The sequence below is a fragment of the Petaurus breviceps genome, unplaced genomic scaffold, assembly GCF_028583685.1.
Source record: "Petaurus breviceps papuanus isolate PSGF00001 unplaced genomic scaffold, PetGlider_PUasm1.0 37, whole genome shotgun sequence".
Taxonomy (NCBI): Eukaryota; Metazoa; Chordata; class Mammalia; order Diprotodontia; family Petauridae; genus Petaurus; species Petaurus breviceps.
Genome location: NW_027186296.1, coordinates 62,032,509 through 62,049,986, shown reverse-complemented (window position 1 = coordinate 62,049,986; position 17,478 = coordinate 62,032,509). Strand labels below are relative to the sequence as shown.

General features: G+C 38.4%; 1 protein-coding gene across 1 annotated transcript in view; it reads right to left on the bottom strand.

Moving 5' to 3' along the window:
* Positions 1–17,478, bottom strand: part of AGBL1 (AGBL carboxypeptidase 1) — a 995,991-nt gene that overhangs the window by 843,751 nt on the left and 134,762 nt on the right. The window contains exon 6 of the mRNA XM_069098544.1: positions 15,146–15,183. Within this exon, the coding sequence (XP_068954645.1) occupies positions 15,146–15,183 (38 nt within the window). The remainder of the gene's footprint in view (positions 1–15,145; positions 15,184–17,478) is intronic.

Below are 17,478 nucleotides of genomic sequence, written 5' to 3'. Positions count from 1 at the left end.
TGAAAAACAAGCCTCCCTCCCCAGGCTTCAGGTGCATTTTAGCCTAGGGGCAGGGAAGATCTTCCAAATTTGCATTCCCATTACAAACCCCAATGGGGTTACACAGAAGCACACACAACTGAAAAATGACTGAGCAACAGCAAGAAAGCCAGTAGTTTCAAACTCAAATAGAAATTAGGGTCACTGAAGCATACATAAGGTGGCCTTTGGGCTACCTATTCAGTTAGTTTCAAATGTATTATAATCTATGTTTTATTACATTTTATTTTGTTCAATATTTCCCAAACATAATTTAATCTGGTTCACAATTGAAAGTGTTATGGGTTGCATGTGGCCAGTGGGCTGTGTTTGATAGCCCTGCTCTAAGACTTCTTACTTGGGGTAATTTCCAACCAAGTACCTACTCTGAGGGTGCTGGAAATGCTAGTTTCATTCTATAGAGAATTCTTCCCTTACTCCCAAGGAGAAAGCTGGCTTATGATCAAGGGATGTTATAGAACCACATTGTCATCACAGAATTATAAGAGTTGGAATAGACCTCAGTGGTCACCTAAAATAACCAAATGGACAGAAAGATGGCATGATAAAATGCCAGATATGGAGTCAGGAAGACTTATGTTCCTAAGGTCAAATCTGGCCTCAGACATCAGCCATGTGACCCTGGGCAAGTCACTTAACCCACTTTGCCTCAGTTTTCTCATCTGTAAAATGACCTAGAGTAGGAAATGGCAAATCACTCTAATATATGTGCCAAGAAAACCCCAAATGGGATCACAAAGAACTGGACATGACCGAAAAATAATTTAACAACAAAATAACAGCAAGATAACTGTCTTCAACTGTGTCCACCTCACATGCTTCCACCTGACTCTAGAATCCTTTCCATGACTTCTGTGGAAAGCAATTAGTATCACGTTTGTACATGGCCACTTCCAATTGTTCCACTTAACTTTTGAGTTAGAGAATCCCTGGAGAAGGAGACTGGTTTCTGATTCCTTCTGAGAGGTTCTAAAATAGCCTGGATCAAATTAGTTTTCCTGAAATCCCTTTTGAATGATTTAGACCAGAAGCCCTCAGGACTCCTAGAGCTGCTTTTAAAAGATCCCAGAACAGATCTACTCTGACCAAAGTTGTTTGGAAAAAGAACCAGGATAGATACATAGATTTTTACATACATATAAATATGAATGAATATATAGGTGTGTGTACATATATATACATATATATGCATGTTTATTTGTTTAGTTATTTCAGTCATTGTTCAGTTGTTTGTGACCCCATTTAGGATTTTCTTGGCAGAGATACTGGAGTGCTTTGCCTTTTGCTTCTCCAGGTCATTTTACAGATGAGGAAACTGAGGTAAAGAAGGCTAAATGACTCTTCCAGGGTCACAGCTTATAAGCATCTGAGGCCAGATCTGAAGTCAGGTCTTCCTGACTCCAGACTGGGTGCTCTATCCACTTTGCCAGCTAGCTGTCCCATATACGTATGTCTTTGTTTGTATGTATGTATGTATCTATATGGGGTGGAGAGAAGTCTCTAAATCTATGATTATATTGGTATAACATAACAGAGAATCACTTCCAGTGAGAAAAATCACTTTCTACCAATACAAATCATTGACTACTCTACAACTTAGAATCTTAGAGAGTTGACTGAGAAACTGAGATGTTAAGTGTCTTAGGCAAGGTCACACAGTCAGGATATATTATCGGCAGGACCTGAATCCAGATTTTTCAGGACTCTCAGGTTAGCTCTCTATCCATACTATACCATGCTGTCTCTTAGATGACATACTCATCAAATTTTTAGATAACACCAAACTTCAAAAGACAACAAATGCATTGTATGACAGTCATAGTCCAAAAGAAAAAAAAAACTCAACAATTTATAACACTGGACTTAATATAATTAGATGATTTTTTAAAATTTCATTGTAAATCAATTTCATTGAAAATTGAGATAATTGTAAAGTCTTACACAGAAGTTCAAACAATCAAATTCACAAGGACAAGGTATGGCTGGTTAGCAACAGTTCATATTAAAAAAGTCTTGAGGTTTCAATGGAAGACAATCTCAATAAGCTAATGTAATTGTAGGCTTCATGAGGAGTGGCATAGTATCTAGGAACAGAGAGGTGATAGTCATATTGGATATCATCCTGATCGATTCTGGATTCTGGGTGCTGGGTTTCAATTGGAAGCTACATTTTAGATAGGGCATTGATTGGCTGGGAAGTGTTGAAAGGATGGAAAATCAGATGGGAAAGGAGCTTAATATCACTCAATCATTGAAAAAAATAGAATGTGAGCTCCCTGAAGGCAAGGATGTTTTATTTTTCCCTTTCTTTGAATTCCCGGCATTTAGCCCAGGGCCTGGTACATAAGTGCTTAATAAATGGCTATTAGTATTGTTAAAAACAAAATTAGAATTATTAGAGTATGTTTAGCCTGAAAAATAGAAGATTGAGAGAGGATATGATTGCTGTGCTCAAGTAAATGAAGGGCTGTCTTCTGGAAGAGTGATCAGATTTATTCTGCTTGTCCACAGAGGACTAAAGTAGGAACAATGGGTAGAAATTGCAAATTTAGGTCTGGTGTAAAAAAAACTTCCTAACAGAATTATATGAAAATATAATAGGTTGCCTTGGGAGGTAATGTGTTCCTCCTCACTGGAAGTCTTTCAGTAAAAACTGGATAACCATTTGTTGGCATTTTGTAGAGTGGATATTTGTTCAAATGTGAATTGAATGAGATTGCATCTGAGGTTCCTTCCAACTCTAAGATTCTATAATTCTGTTATTCCAAATCACAGAATCTGAGTGCAGAAAAGACACATTAAGTAACCTCCAAAGAGAAGCCCTAGTAGGCCTGGGACTTAGGAGTTTCTGTGTTATGGATATGGTCTGATTAGTACCTAACTGGAAATATTGCAGAAAAATCTTGAATTTAAATGTCAAATAAGTTATTGTACAATTAACCTAGCATATGATGAAAAAGTCATTGCTTATCCTCTGGAACCAAGAAGAGATGTGCCCATCTCAGACCTCTCTGGTGCTTTATTGTTCATATATAGCCAGTCAATTTACACTACCAAAAAGATATAGTAGCTAACATCCAAAAGGTTCAGGACTCAGCTGCACTGCTATGTTAACCCCTTACTTCCTGGAATTCTAGATCAACTGATTATGGCCCTCCATTCAGGGATAGAGCCTAGTAAAGAGAGAGAGGTTTATATGCCACTCTGGGTAAGAAGATTAGAGCCTAAATGTTTTGTCAATGTCAATTGCTGAATATCCCTGAAAATTCCATGCAGTAGTGATTGAAGAAGACAATCACGCTTCTTGGAACACTATGAATTGCCCTTTCTCAGAGGGGGATGGAGCTTATTACTAAGTGGTATCATTTACTCAGGTGCTCTTGAATATCCTTGAACAGAATTTCACACTGTCATCAAAAGTACATTCTAGTCCATCTTGGAAGCAGAATAATGAGACAAGTAGAAAAGTCCTAGGATCAATGTGAGCTCTTGCAAGGCATAAGAGGACAAGTCATCATTTCCCACTCTATCATAATGGTATAAGATGATAATGGAATCAGAAAAGAGGGCCTGTTTTTGCATTAGAGAGCATTACATCATTATACAAGTTAGCTAAGAGGTTTGTGTCAGGTAGGAGTGCTGCCACCTATAACCCAAATAGTGCTAGATTTAGTGTTATTTACTAATCTAGATGTCTTATTATGAGTATTCTCTGTTATTCCCACATTGTAGGAATAGATATTCCAGATTCAATTGAAGTCAATCACCCATATTGGTCCCAAAAGGCTCAAATTCCTTGGCTACAACTTAGGGAAGCACCAATTTTCTGTGTCTTCCTGAGTCAAACTTATCTAACTTTTAATTATCATTATGCTAGTTCAACTCTGATCTCTGGATTAGAAGTCAGGTGTTATAAACCTTGTTAGAGCAATATACAAAATATTCTTGTTATTTTCTTAGATGTTCCCCCCTTCTTTTCCACTATTGTCATTGACGATGGTAATCTTTCTTCCTAAGGAAACAGGAACATCTAAAATGGTATATATTTGGGCTCATGATGGCATAGGGAATAGAGAGTCAGCCTTGGATTCAGGTATACCTGGTTCAGGACTCACCTCTGACACCTAAAGGTTGTACAACCTTGCAAAAGTCATTTAATTTCTCATTGCTCTAGACCAGTGGTATTAAACACAGACCTTGCAGGAAATAAACTAAAATGTAACTGGGAAATATTTAACAACAACAAAAAAAAAAACATAGACCATGTTCATTTGTAGGTGGCCACAGGGATTATGTGGTTTAGTGGCCTCATTTCTATTTGAGTTCGACATCACTGATCTAGACAACTCTCTAAGACTATTATTAACTGCAAAGAATTTGACTACCTGCACTGGCTGAAGGAATTTCCTCACCCAAGAGTTTCCTACGTCCATGGAACCATAGGTCCAGTTCCAATAATAAAAATAATATTTAAATGGCACCTTGTGCCAGGCACCATGCCAAGAACTTTACAAATATTATTTCATTTGTCCCTGACAACAACCCTTGGAGGTAGGTGCTTTTATTATCCCCATTTTACAGTTGAGGAAACTGAGATCAAAGTTAAGTTACCTATCCCAGATCACAAAGCTATTACATATCTGAGGTGGAATTCAAACTCAGGTCTTCCTAACTCTAGACCCATCTATCTGCACCAAGCCATCTATCTGCCTAGGTCCCAATGTCTAGAAAAATACCTCCCCAAAAACACTATAAATAGAAAGAAGTGGAAAAATATAAAAAGACTCTTCCTTTCTTTCATTTTTCATCTGTGTTATCCTCTCATAAAATAAACAGCAGGGTATTAGAAGTTTTCTAAAGTCATTCCAATTTTCCCATTACAATCATTAAACCATAGAACGCTAAAGCTTGACAGAACCTTAGTGATCATCTGGTCACCTTCATCATTGTACAGTATCAGAAACTGAGTCTCAGAGAGGTAAGATAAGTAGTTTTCACAAGGCAATATAAGTAAATACCAGAATTGGAACTAGAATCTAGGTCTCCTAATTCCCAAATGAGTACAGAAATGTCCCAGGGACCACTAAGAGAAAAAGAGTTGACTGACCAGAGAATCAACCTTGTGTATTAGACTGAGCTTTGAACTTGGGATTCAGGAAACTTATGTGAATTAAGTCACTACAGTTCTCTGGGTCTCAGTTTCCAAGTCTGTAAAATGAAGGAGTTAACTAGATATTTTAATTCTCTTTCAAATAAGTTAAATGGCATATGTAGGTATGGGAAGACAGTGCAAATGGAAAAAAAGCGAAGTCGTTTTTTGGCCTCTAGGAAAACTCAAATCCCTTTAAGGATGAGCTCAAGTGCCATTTCTTTGGAGGCCTTTCCTGAATCCTCCCAGTTAACTTTACCAGCTTCAAATGACTCTATATTTATCTTGAATAGATATGGCCTTTATTTCTCCATGAACATCCACTTATCCACTTATGCAAATATATATTTATCCCCCACTCTACAACGAAAGTTCTTTGAATATAAATGCCATTTCATTTTTTTTCTTCATATCCCCAGAGTTTTGCAGAGTCCATAGCAAGGGTTTAATAAATGCTTCTTGATTTGGTAGATAGATTGATGCTTAAACAGAAAGTGAGTTTACTCTTAGTTGGGTGAAAATAGGTAAGTGGGAACCAGTTGGGGAAAGGTTACTGGCAGGGAACTGTTAGTATTAAATCTGAAGCAGTTCTCAAGAAGCTGCTTTAGAGGTTCACAGCCCCCATGACTCCTGTTCCATCACAGTAATGACATTAATGGTGCAACAAGTTGCATCTGCTTTCATAACCCTCAGCTCTTCAAGCTCCCTCCTCCTCCTTCCCCTAAATAACGGCTGAGCAAATGCCTCGGAGACCATCTTCAACTCATTTCCTCCAAGTCATGCAAGCTGCTAACACTGGAAAGCGCAGATAGTGTGGAATAGCAAATATGACCAAAATTAGATTAAAATAACCTCCTGATAAACAAATTACTCACTGGAAATAAATATTGGACGGGTGGCAACCAAGATAGCTAAAAGAACAGCACCACCACGTGGCATTAGAAAGAACCACCCTCTGCTTGTGTTCTTCCCTCCCTTCTGAGTGGAGGGATCCCCAATCTTATTTTAACCCAGCAGGTTAACTGGCAGCTACCTGGGAGAGTGAGGAGAGTAGGAGGAGTCCTTTCATCTTCCCCCACCCCTTTCTCTATTTAAAATACATAGGTATTTGTCAGAGATAACTGAACTATATGCCCAGAAAAGAAAATTGACTTTGACCATGCATTGGGCTAGAGTGTAACATAGAGAATTCTGAATAAGCTTTCCCATCTCTTTTGCCCTCCTTCTATCGCCAATTAATTCTTTTATTTGCAGGAAACCAAAATTTATTGCTCCAATTAGGCACCTTGCATAGCTACGTTGATGTTTTTCGGCTTTTATATCTGTATTGTCTCCATGGAGAATTGTCCACACACTCAGATTCATGTACAAAGTCTACCCTGTACCTTTTCTTCTCTTCTTCCTGTGTTGAGTGACACTTCCTCATTCATTTGTCATCTACCACCTTACCTCACGTAAGAGTGCTTCATACACCAGGAATATATTATTGAATCGCCTTTCATCCTCCTCTTTTGATATAAATAATAACCCAATTCCTTTAAACCAAGGATTCTTAATCTGGGGAATGTGACCTTGATGTTTTTGTTTGTTTGTTGATTGTGGTTTGTTTTAGGCTTTTGTTCATAACTGAATTTCAATATAATTGGTTTGCTTTGTAATTCTATGTATTTAATTCTATTGCTTTTAAAACATTATTCGGAAAAGGGGTCCATAGGCCTCACCAAGACTGTCTAAGGGGTATGTGGTGCACACAAAAAGTTAAGATTTCCTGCTTTAAATTATTTCTCCAGTTGAGAATCAATTTATAAAAATCCACAATATGATCAATGTGGATTGTGATGGGGATTCACACCAAGTGCAGTAAATTCATCCTTTCCCATATGACAAATGCAAATATCAATAAAATGTATTTGTTGCTAATTTTTAGCTTTTCCTAGGAGAAACACTATATTTCTCTAGCCAAAGAGATACAACTGAAAAAAATTACCTCAGTTTATCACAATTGCTTATTGTCCAAAAACAAGAATGATTCCCATCATATTTCCTATCATTACATCTGTCTTGTGAGTTTGTGATGAACCCAGGAATCACTCTCCGATAGATTATGCCTTTAATGCCCTTGAAGAGGATGGGCCATCACTCTAGACACTGACAGAGCATCAAACATCCAGTGGGCTCACTGGATGTCAAGAACCACAAAGAAAATAGGAAGGTAGTGAATTGTCAGTCCTGCTCCCCTTGCCAGATAATGGCTTCTTTCATTTTACTAACAAGTTGTTAACATCTCATATGTCTACAATCTACTTTTCCTCTAAGTGCAATTGTAAGTATTAGTCAAGTAGTTTGTTCATGTGGCAAAAACGCACATTCCATATATGGCTAGAGGATTAAAACTACAAAGTCATCGATACTGCCAGTCATCCAGATACAGAAGACTAAGCCACAGGTTGCTAGTTGGAGAAAGAATCAGAGCACCAAAAATGTGCTATTTGACCTAAAGTGGAGGGACAATACCATACCCTACCCCAAATGATCTAAGTCTCGAGTAAGATGCCTCTCTCTCTTATTCAGCATCATTCTCTCCCCAGGTGTTTGTACTCTCTGACACATCAGTTTCCTTTATACTATAATTTGTGTGCATGTTCTACCCAATACACTGTAAACTCCCTGAGGGCAGATTACTTCACTTTTTTCTTCATAATCCTAGAATCCAACATAATGCCTTGCACATAGTAATTGTGTAATAAATGTATACTCATTGATTGCTTGAGGGTAGAGACTGTTTCATTTTTGGCTTTGAATCTGTAGAACCTAGCATAGCGCCTTGTACATAGTAGGTGCAAAGCAAATTGTTTATTGGCTTGTAATTGACTTAAGTTGACTTTAATCATCTTGTAATATGACAAACTGTCCAAACCAGGGGTGGGGAACCTGCAGCCTCGAGGACACATGTGGCCTCCTAGGTCCTGGGGTACAGCCTTTTGACTGAGTCCAAGTTTTACAGGCTAAATCCTTTTATTAGGGGAATTTGTTCTGTGATGTTTGGATTCAGTCAAAGAGCTGCACTTGAGGCCCTAGAGAGGTCACATGTGACCTCAAGGCCACAGGTCCCCCACTCCTGATCCAAGCAATAAACTATACATCTTGGAAATGATGTTTTATCTTCATTCCAGACCACACTGCACCATATCTGCTTTGTACCTTAATGGCAAGATGTATTCCTACCCACCCCCACCCCCAATCTCTTCTCTGTGCTAGCTCATTGTTTGAATACACTCAAATTCCCACCACAAATGAGTAAGGACCTTCCCATTGTTGCAGAGCAGTAGTCTTTCCCTCTGAGCCATTTAGGCAAGCAATCCAGTATAAAAAATAGCAAAACATTTGTGGTCTGTCTGGCAAACTTCCAATTAACTCTTCCGTACTTTCCTTCTTTTCTTCTCTTCCTTGCCCTACCTTCTGCAAATTCTACTTACCTAAACGCTAATTCTTCATTTAAGTTAAAGAGTACGCTGAAGCAGCCCTATCAATCCCTTATTAAGATTTAGTACCTGAACCAGAAGGTGTTTCCTTGTTACAATAACGTGACCTTTAAATCTCGGCAGCAAGGTTAATACCAAAGCATTATTTGAGAATTCATCACTCGAGCCAGTACAAGTCAGACATGATCCCATTGCTGCGTGCTCATTGAAAAGCTGCTTCTAGGGCTATGATTTTTCACAAATTCATTATTTCTAATGCTCCTGAAAAAGACAGCAGGGCACAGGAAGGAGGAAGAAAAGAGGGGCAAAAGAGAGCTGGAAGGACTGAGAACAAGGGAAAGTAGAAATATAGAAGGAGAGGGAGACAGAGACAAAAGACAATATGCCTTTGTGATTTATTATAGAAAAGATTGTCTGCAGTAGGAGAAGCACTATTTCTTAATCAAAGCTTTATTAAATTCTGGTAATAAAAAGCTAAGTGATTTTGGATGGGATAAAGCATAATAGGCCAAAGCTTTCATTTCAGAAATATTCAGTCTATCATTTGTTCTGCTGAGGTGTGTATGTGTGAGTGTGTATATGGGTGTGTGTGTGTGTGTGTATGTGTGTGTGTGTGTGCGCGCGCATGTATGGCGCACTGGGGGGGGGGGACGGTGTGCTAGGGAAAGATAAAAGAGAAGGTGATGAGAAAGGTATTTGTAGAAAATGCATGGGATTTGGGTTAGGCCCATATAACTACTAAGAAACTTGTCTGTTGGATCAGAGATTCATTTTTTAGCTTCAAGGATCTATAACTGCTGAGACAAGAAGAGAAATGAGACTTCCAAGGGTATTTTCCCTCCTGATAGCAGAGAAGAGGAGACAAAGGAAATGCTTTGATCCTGTTGACTTCTATGCTATCTGGCCTACATTTGGTTACCATGGAGTAGCTAGCTGGATTCAAGGTTGGTCTTAGATAAATTCCATAACTATTTTGCATCTGGTTTATTCACTCCATGGTGACCACATATGTTTGCTTTTCTTACTTCCCTTTCCTCTTGGAAACCATTTTCTCCTTTCTCACCCTCTCTCAATCAAGGTACTCTCATTGGGTTACTCATTATTGGAGGGTTCATTCTAGTCAGCCCTTCCATGCCAGTGCCACATTCTGTCTGTCCCTGGACAACTGTCTGTCTTATCCAAAATTTCCTTTCTCTAAAGCCCTTTTTGTGAAATTCATTTGTCCTGTTTCTAAGAGCCTCTATGCATTTCAAGGTGGTAATTGGTCATGCCAGATAAAGTTATCTGCAGTAATGGAAAAAGACTATGACATTTGTATGGGAAATTTCCAGAACATTCTAGAACCACAGATTTAGAGCTGGAAGGGACCTTAAAAGTCATCTAGTGTGACCCTTTCATTTTAAAAATGAACAAACTGAGACCCAAAGAGGTTAGTTTGACTAAGGTCACAAAGACAGTTAAATGAAAAAACTGGGGTTCAGATTCAGTGCCTCAAACTCTTAATCTAGTGCTCAAATTCCTCTATTTCTCTTTCACTTAAAGGAATTTGACTCCAATAGTGGGGATGCTACATCAGGTAGGTTCAGTGGAAGACATCTTTGGAAACATGTGGTAATTTGTATATACCTCAAACTACCTATACATTGTCTCTCATCCTTACTTGGATAACTCAGAACCTTACGTCTTACAATCATAGAGTCATCAAATCATGAAGCTGAAAGGAAGCTTAGAGATGACAGTCTAACCACAAATTATACATACAAACATACACACACACATATATACACACACAGATATACATATATATTTATTTTCCCAAATATGTGTGTATGTATGTGTGTATTTTTTTTCCTTACTAGTGGAGGGTCAAGATCATCAACTTTGCAAGTTAAAGGTAACACATGATTAATTTCATTATTCTAATGTTAACTTTATTGATTAGCATATGATATCAATTAGGCTAAAATAATGGGTTCTGTCTTTGGACTTTAGCTACCATGGAATGGTATTGGCATCTCTGTAAGCAAAGGATAATACAACATGAATAATACAAAATTTTAATTTCCCTCTTAGACACACAGAAGTTTTTTAACTACAATTTTATATTATTTGCTATCTTGTTAATCAACAGTGACCACAAATGTTTCAGCACAAAGAAGATATGACTGCATATAATGTTACTGTTGTGCTAATATTACCATCAGGAAAGGGGCAAACAGACTTTCAGTGTCAATTGACCTTTGTTACTGCAAGGGCTATTATAAATTGATTGCACCATTACTCCAAAGGGACAAAACAGCAAGAAATGTGAAGAGAATAGCAGCACTGTACTATCCCAGAGTGCATCCTAGGATATGTGCATGAAAAAATATTTCTTTCATGATATCTAATGCTTTAAAGGCCATCCTTTTCATTCAAAGGTCTATCAATGTGACCCATATTTCTTTGTAGCTCCTCTCCCTTATTTCCTTGAAACATCATACTCTATAATTATGATCCTCCTTGGTTCAGGGACTGATGTTGGCAAAAAGATGTATGAAGACTTCTATTTGAAATGTAAGCACTCTGACGAAAAAGAGTCCTTCCTTCCTTCCTTTCTCTTTTTGACTTTTAATCCAAATACATAGCACAGTGCTTTTTATGTGGTAAGCATTTAAGAAATATCCACTGACTTGAAGGAAACTAAATTGAATAGCCAAAACTCTTTGGAGTGATTGATCAGGGGAGCCATCAAATAATTTTATGAATTCCCCAATGAACTTGATGAGAACATAAAGCATGGACCTTTATTTGGAGGCATCTGATGGTGTGGAGCAAAGCCACTTTCCTAAGAGGACACAGGAAAATCCAAGATGATTACCTGGCTAAAATTCAGAAGAATAGAGTCTAGTCAATAGAACCATCCCTTTCTGGTATATAATAAGCAAGTTCACAAAGAAACTCCCTCTTGCTTTAGAATTCCCTATTTGCCTTTCCATTTGCTCCTTCTTCCAGAGTGTGGTAAAGAGATAAAAAAGGGAATATTTCCCTCTACCTTCTGAGAAGTTAATTGTGATTTATGGTAAAAACATATGCTGAACTATAGGTCCTTGACCAGGTATCTTTAGAAAGGTGTCCTTGGAACTCAAATTCATGGTCTCCTTTCTGCTTTCTTTTTCATGATTCCTTTTCTGAATGTGTCAGAGACCAGAGACCTGATGGCGGGCTTCCCCAGCACCAAAAATGACATTCGCTGGGGTAATGCTAGGGATCCTAAAGAAGTACATGGAAGAGGTAGACATTGGGGTGCGGTGACATAGTCCAAGAGGGAAGTGCATGACTCCAGGATGGAAGAGGGAAGATTATGAATTCTCAAGGGCAACATGATCATAGCTGATGGCCTTTTATTATTTTTATAAGTATTTTTTTAATTTATTTTGCTTTTTTTTTTGAGGGCAATGGAGGTTAAGTGACTTGCCCGAGGTCACACAGCTAGTTTTTTTTTTTTGTTAAGTGTCTGAGGCTGGATCTGAACTCAGGTCCTCCTGACACCAGGACCAGTGATTTATTCACTGAGCCACCTAGCCACCCCAAAACGTATGGCCTTTTAAAGAGAAAAGGACATTCTCTAGACATTGACATGAGTCAAGTTCAAGAATTCTCAAGTTTGAAACTCCAAGGATCAGACCTTCTAGAACAATAAGGGCATTTCTTGGTGAAGTGTGATCTTTGAATAAAGAAGAGAAACTTCCATGTATCTTCTAATCAGTGTTCTCAGTGGAGAGCAAAGATGTGAATAAGTTGGTCTCCCTACGTCCAATTGGAAGAAACTTGCTTGCTCAGCAATCCTCAAAGAGTATTTTCATTTTGAGGGGAACTGTAATGAAATGCAAATTTAAAGATCTTCCCTGCCCCTAGGCTAAAGTGCACCTGGAGCCTGGGGTGGGAGGCTTGTTTTTCAATTGATACTTTTTGATTGGCCAGTGGGTCAATAAGGTTGTTACATTCTCTGAGCCAGGAGAAGGCTATATAAGCCCTGATCTGTAGCTTTGTATTGAGACTCACTTTGAGAAGTGTTCTGTGATTTGATCTGAATTCTGGGAAGCCGGTGTTGAGAGACCCTGGCTTTGAAAAACCCAGAATGTGGAAACCCAGATGTTGACTGGGTATGGATGTAATGGTTGGACAGTTTGGAAATCTGTCTACTTGATGTTTCTGTCTTGATAATTATGCCTGTATACTTTGAGGTTCAGGGTGCTGACCTTTTCTCCTGAACAAGGTAAACGATATATGTCTGACTGATTAAAGTAAGCTTGTTAACCCATTTTGAGTTGCTTTCCTTTAACAAAGCAGATCCAAGAACCTGTGTGAGCAGGCACCTTGGGGACACCGGGGTGCTTGCTGCTACAGGAACATTCGAAACCACAGATTACTACTATGAGTCTCAAAAGAACTGTGAGAATTCTGTGGAAAAGAAGAATTTACAATAATGTTATAGAACTATTACAATAATAACCCCAAGTTCAATTGTTTTCTGGGGAGATGACTGGCAATTTCAGGGCTATATGTGATTTTGTTTTGTTTTGTTTTTTCTTTTATTCTGTTTATGGAGTCCTTCTTCTTCTTCTGTGTTTTCTGAATTTTCCATGGAGTAAAATATTAGCTGTCTATTACTCATTTTGCATTTCCTACCTTTAATGTTTATATTAGAACTAGGAACCCTTTTGATTCACTTTTGAAGAAACAGATGTGACATATACTTGAACATATTCAGAAGTTTTCCTGAAGTACAGGTGAGGGTAACAAGTCAATGAAAGAAACTGGTTGTCCCTGGGTTAGGCCCTCAGAACCAGACCTGATCTGTATGAGTACAGACCTGGGCCATAGCTTATATACAGTTTATATGAACCATCAACTTCTCTAAAAAGATATGATCTTCATGTCTTGAAATATATATTACTAATACATGGAGGAAGTAAAAGGAAGTACACTCCTCTGACCATAGGTTTTCTTTTCTTACAAAGTTCCTATTCCATCACGCTCAGCATGTAATCCACCATTCTTAGAATTTCTGTATGTCAATATATTCCCCACTACCACCTTACTATATCAAGCACCTGGTGTTATAATTGGTAGCAACAAGCTAGGCAAGCAAATCATGGTAATAGAGACACAAAACCTGAGTCAGATTCAGTCTTATGAACGCCTGGTTCTCCCTTCAGAACCCAGTGGTAACTTTTTTTTGCCTATCTCCTATCTCAAGGTATTCATAACTTCTGGGTCCCTAACTCCCCAACTCATTCTTGCTGCCTCCACTATCCCTTCAGGGTTTGATTTTGTATATATACCTTGGCACTATAGAAAGTATCAAAAAACAAAATGAATTCAAACCCCAATGTCTTTGTTCATTCATGACAAAAGGTAAAATAGATAATCTACTTTCTTTATGCTCATTTTATAGAAATTTGCTGTTTCCATTTTAAAATTATATATTTATTTATAAGATTTAGTAAAACTTAGTTATTACCATAGGTTTTAGGCAACCTCCACAAGAACAAATATCATAACCCAAACAGTCAGTTTCCAAAGGTCTAAATTCAAATAGATGACATAAAAAGGATGGAATAAAAAGAAAGTTAGAGGAAAGGGGTCATGTGGAGAAGCAAACAGAGAATCAGCCTTGGAGTCAGAAAGATCTGTGTTCAAATACTGCCTGTGACATATTCTGACATACTATATGACCACAAGCAAGCCACTTCAATTCTCAGTGCCCCAAGCAGATGATTATACATTGGAGTTAAATTACTGGAATCCACTGATGGGAAGAGGTCCTTCACTCATCATTCCCCACACTGAAAAATCACAGGCCTGGACTCCCCCCTCCAAAATAAATTCAGATAATGCTTTACCCCAAATGTATAGTATTTGGTATTGTATACTGATGATTAACTTTGATCCAGTCTACTCAGCTCAGATTAAGACTACCTCCACCTCCACGTGTGTTTCTTTTTACTGAACTACATAATTGAGGGGAGAGTTGGCACTGTATTCAGAAGAGTCGTTTACACTGTCCAAATAATTGGTAACATCCTCTTCTGCTTGGTATATGTCACACTGATGTCTCCAATATTCCTCTCACCCACTAATTCTCACCTATGCAGTCTATTCCCATTTTGATACTGCCATTGTTTTCAGGGGGCTTTTTGACCTTGTTAAATGAGGAGTAGGAAAGAATTCTGGAATCCATGACCTTACACAAACACATGGATTATAGGGCCAACCATGCAGGCATGCATATACAAGGATGCTGCTTTTGGAGACAGTTTTAATTGTCTTGATGAACCTTTGCCCACAGCATAAAAGTGATATTCTCCAAAGGACTCCTTGGAGCTCTGCCTCATTGTTTTATGGGCAGGAAGCTAGAGAGAGATAGCAAGAAAACCCAGTTCATTCACCTTTGTGAGGAAAATAAATAATTTTTAAAAGAGGCACTTACTAGATTTCAGCAATACTGCAAGAACCTCCGTGGCAGCCCTGGGGGGAAGTGAAAAAAAAGGAAGGGGGAGTCAGTTTTCAGCAGTATTTTTCATTAGCCTGTAGATTCCATAACTATCTTGTTCATTGCTGTCACCTAACATTCCCATTACTAACCTGGTCACACATCGTATTGATCTCTCTACTGGACCATTAAAAAGGCATAAATGTAGAAATAGCACTAGGGCAAAGCGTCCATCTTTTTAATACGTCCCAGGAGTACCTTCTGCTCCAGAACATATCCCTTCACCTCCTCCTCCTTCCCTCTATCTACCACCTCACTGGATGTCTCCTACCTCCTCCCTGTCAGAGCTGATGCCAGTCTCTGAATCTGTGCTTGAAAGACACAGAGACCCCAAATGAGTCTTAAGGGAAGGAAGGAGGGAGAGAATGGGGAAATATATGGAGATAACAGGCTCAAGCATGTAGCAACAAGACACAGAATTCTTAAAATATTTACCATACTATGGACCAAATTGAAAATATTCAGACATTAAGTTAAAAAAAAAAAACAAGCTGATACCTGAGAGTAGAAAGCTGTCATTTTGTGAGTTTTTCTCCAAATTCATCACTGTCTTCCATGGAAAAATTACTAACTCTACAGCAAAGATATGTATATGAGGATGAATATTTCTCTTAGCACAGGCCTATGGAGACATCCCTCTGCCAAGTGAGATTTATTATGGGAAGGCCAAGCAAAGCTAGTCCAGTTGGATGAAAATTTCAATGGCATTGAAAATATTAGTGCAAAAAGTTGGAAGGGTTATATTTCTATTTTGTTTTGCTTTAAATATTGAGATGCCTTGCACTGCCATGTAAAACTAAAAACCCGAGTCTTAAAACAGTGGACATTTTCACCACCCCTTTGAATCACCTGTCCAAGGTTCTAAAATGAGTTGTCAGACAAACTAGTAACCAAAAACTCAGAGATGATGAATCCTATATTCCTTTTTCTCCTCTCTTTTGTTGCTGATTCTCTAACCAACTAACCCTGTCCTAACCTCTGCTATGTGGATGACAATACTGTACTATTCAAGATGAATTATCTAAGATATAGCCATAGAACTATCTGTAATAAAACACTGGACATGGCTGTTCCTGGGATTCAGGGGACTTCTATAATGTCCCAGTGCAACTAGTGAGGGACCTAAAGCTGCTTAGGTCCCCAGTGGCAAATCCTACAGCTGGCTAAAGTGTTCTTGCTTTTTGTTAAACAGAACAAAACTAGAAAGCAGAAATGAAGACCACCAAGTAGAAAGTAGAATAATTTAATTGACTCCTTTATTAATCTCTTCTCTCTTTCTTTTCTGCAAAATAAACACTCTTATTTCCTCTCTGCTTCTTTTCCTGATTCATGTGGTCCATCAATAATGGCAGCTAAAGAGAGATGAACAAGGTAATTGCCCTCTAGTATACCTTGAAAACAGAGCACAAGTCACAAGAACTAGATTGTAAAGAACAGAGAACATTCCTGGGACTTGGAATTAAAAAGAAAAAACTGGGTTTGAACATTAGTTGTTGATTTGTAAATGTGGTAAATAATAAACACCTATAGTATGTACCACTTGGAATTGTTGTGGGATAATATACATAAAAGTGCTTGATAAAGTTTAAAGTATTAAAAATCTTTTCAGATGTATAATGTAGATAATAACAGCACCTACTTCTCAGGGTTATCGTGAGGATAAAACAGGATAATATCTGCAAGGCACATAGCACAATACCTGGCACATACTAAATGTTATATAAATGGATAGTCCCCTTCCTTTGTCCCCTGTTGGCACCATTATTTTGAAAACTCTATTCAGTCTGCTAACAATATTACAAACCAGTTCAGAGGCAGCTCTTCCTCTCCTCCTTCCCTATTCCTACATACTTTCCCTCACTCACCCACTGTGATAGTAATGGCATTTAAAGATTCCCCCTGTATTGGCTTGGTTTTCAAATTGATTGTGTTAAAACCCAGAGCTTGTTAATCCCACCTGTGGGATGGACTTGTTGATGTGAAAAGAAAGTCCTGAACTGGGAGGAGCTGGTGACATAGATTTGGAGACACAAGAGAGAGGCGGAAGACCTTTTAGGAAGCAGCACCCACGTGGAGGCAGAGAGAGAGAATAAGAGAATTGCTGGTGGCCGCTTTGAATTGCCCTGGACTTTTGAGACCTGCCCCCTGAGCTGCCAAGGACTGAGGAGACATGGCTGTTTTGCTGGTACTTTGTCTGTCTGTTTTGATGTTGTTTTGCCAGATTTGTCCACTGGTGAAAGACAGTCCTGTTGTTGAAGAAGTCCTGGAAC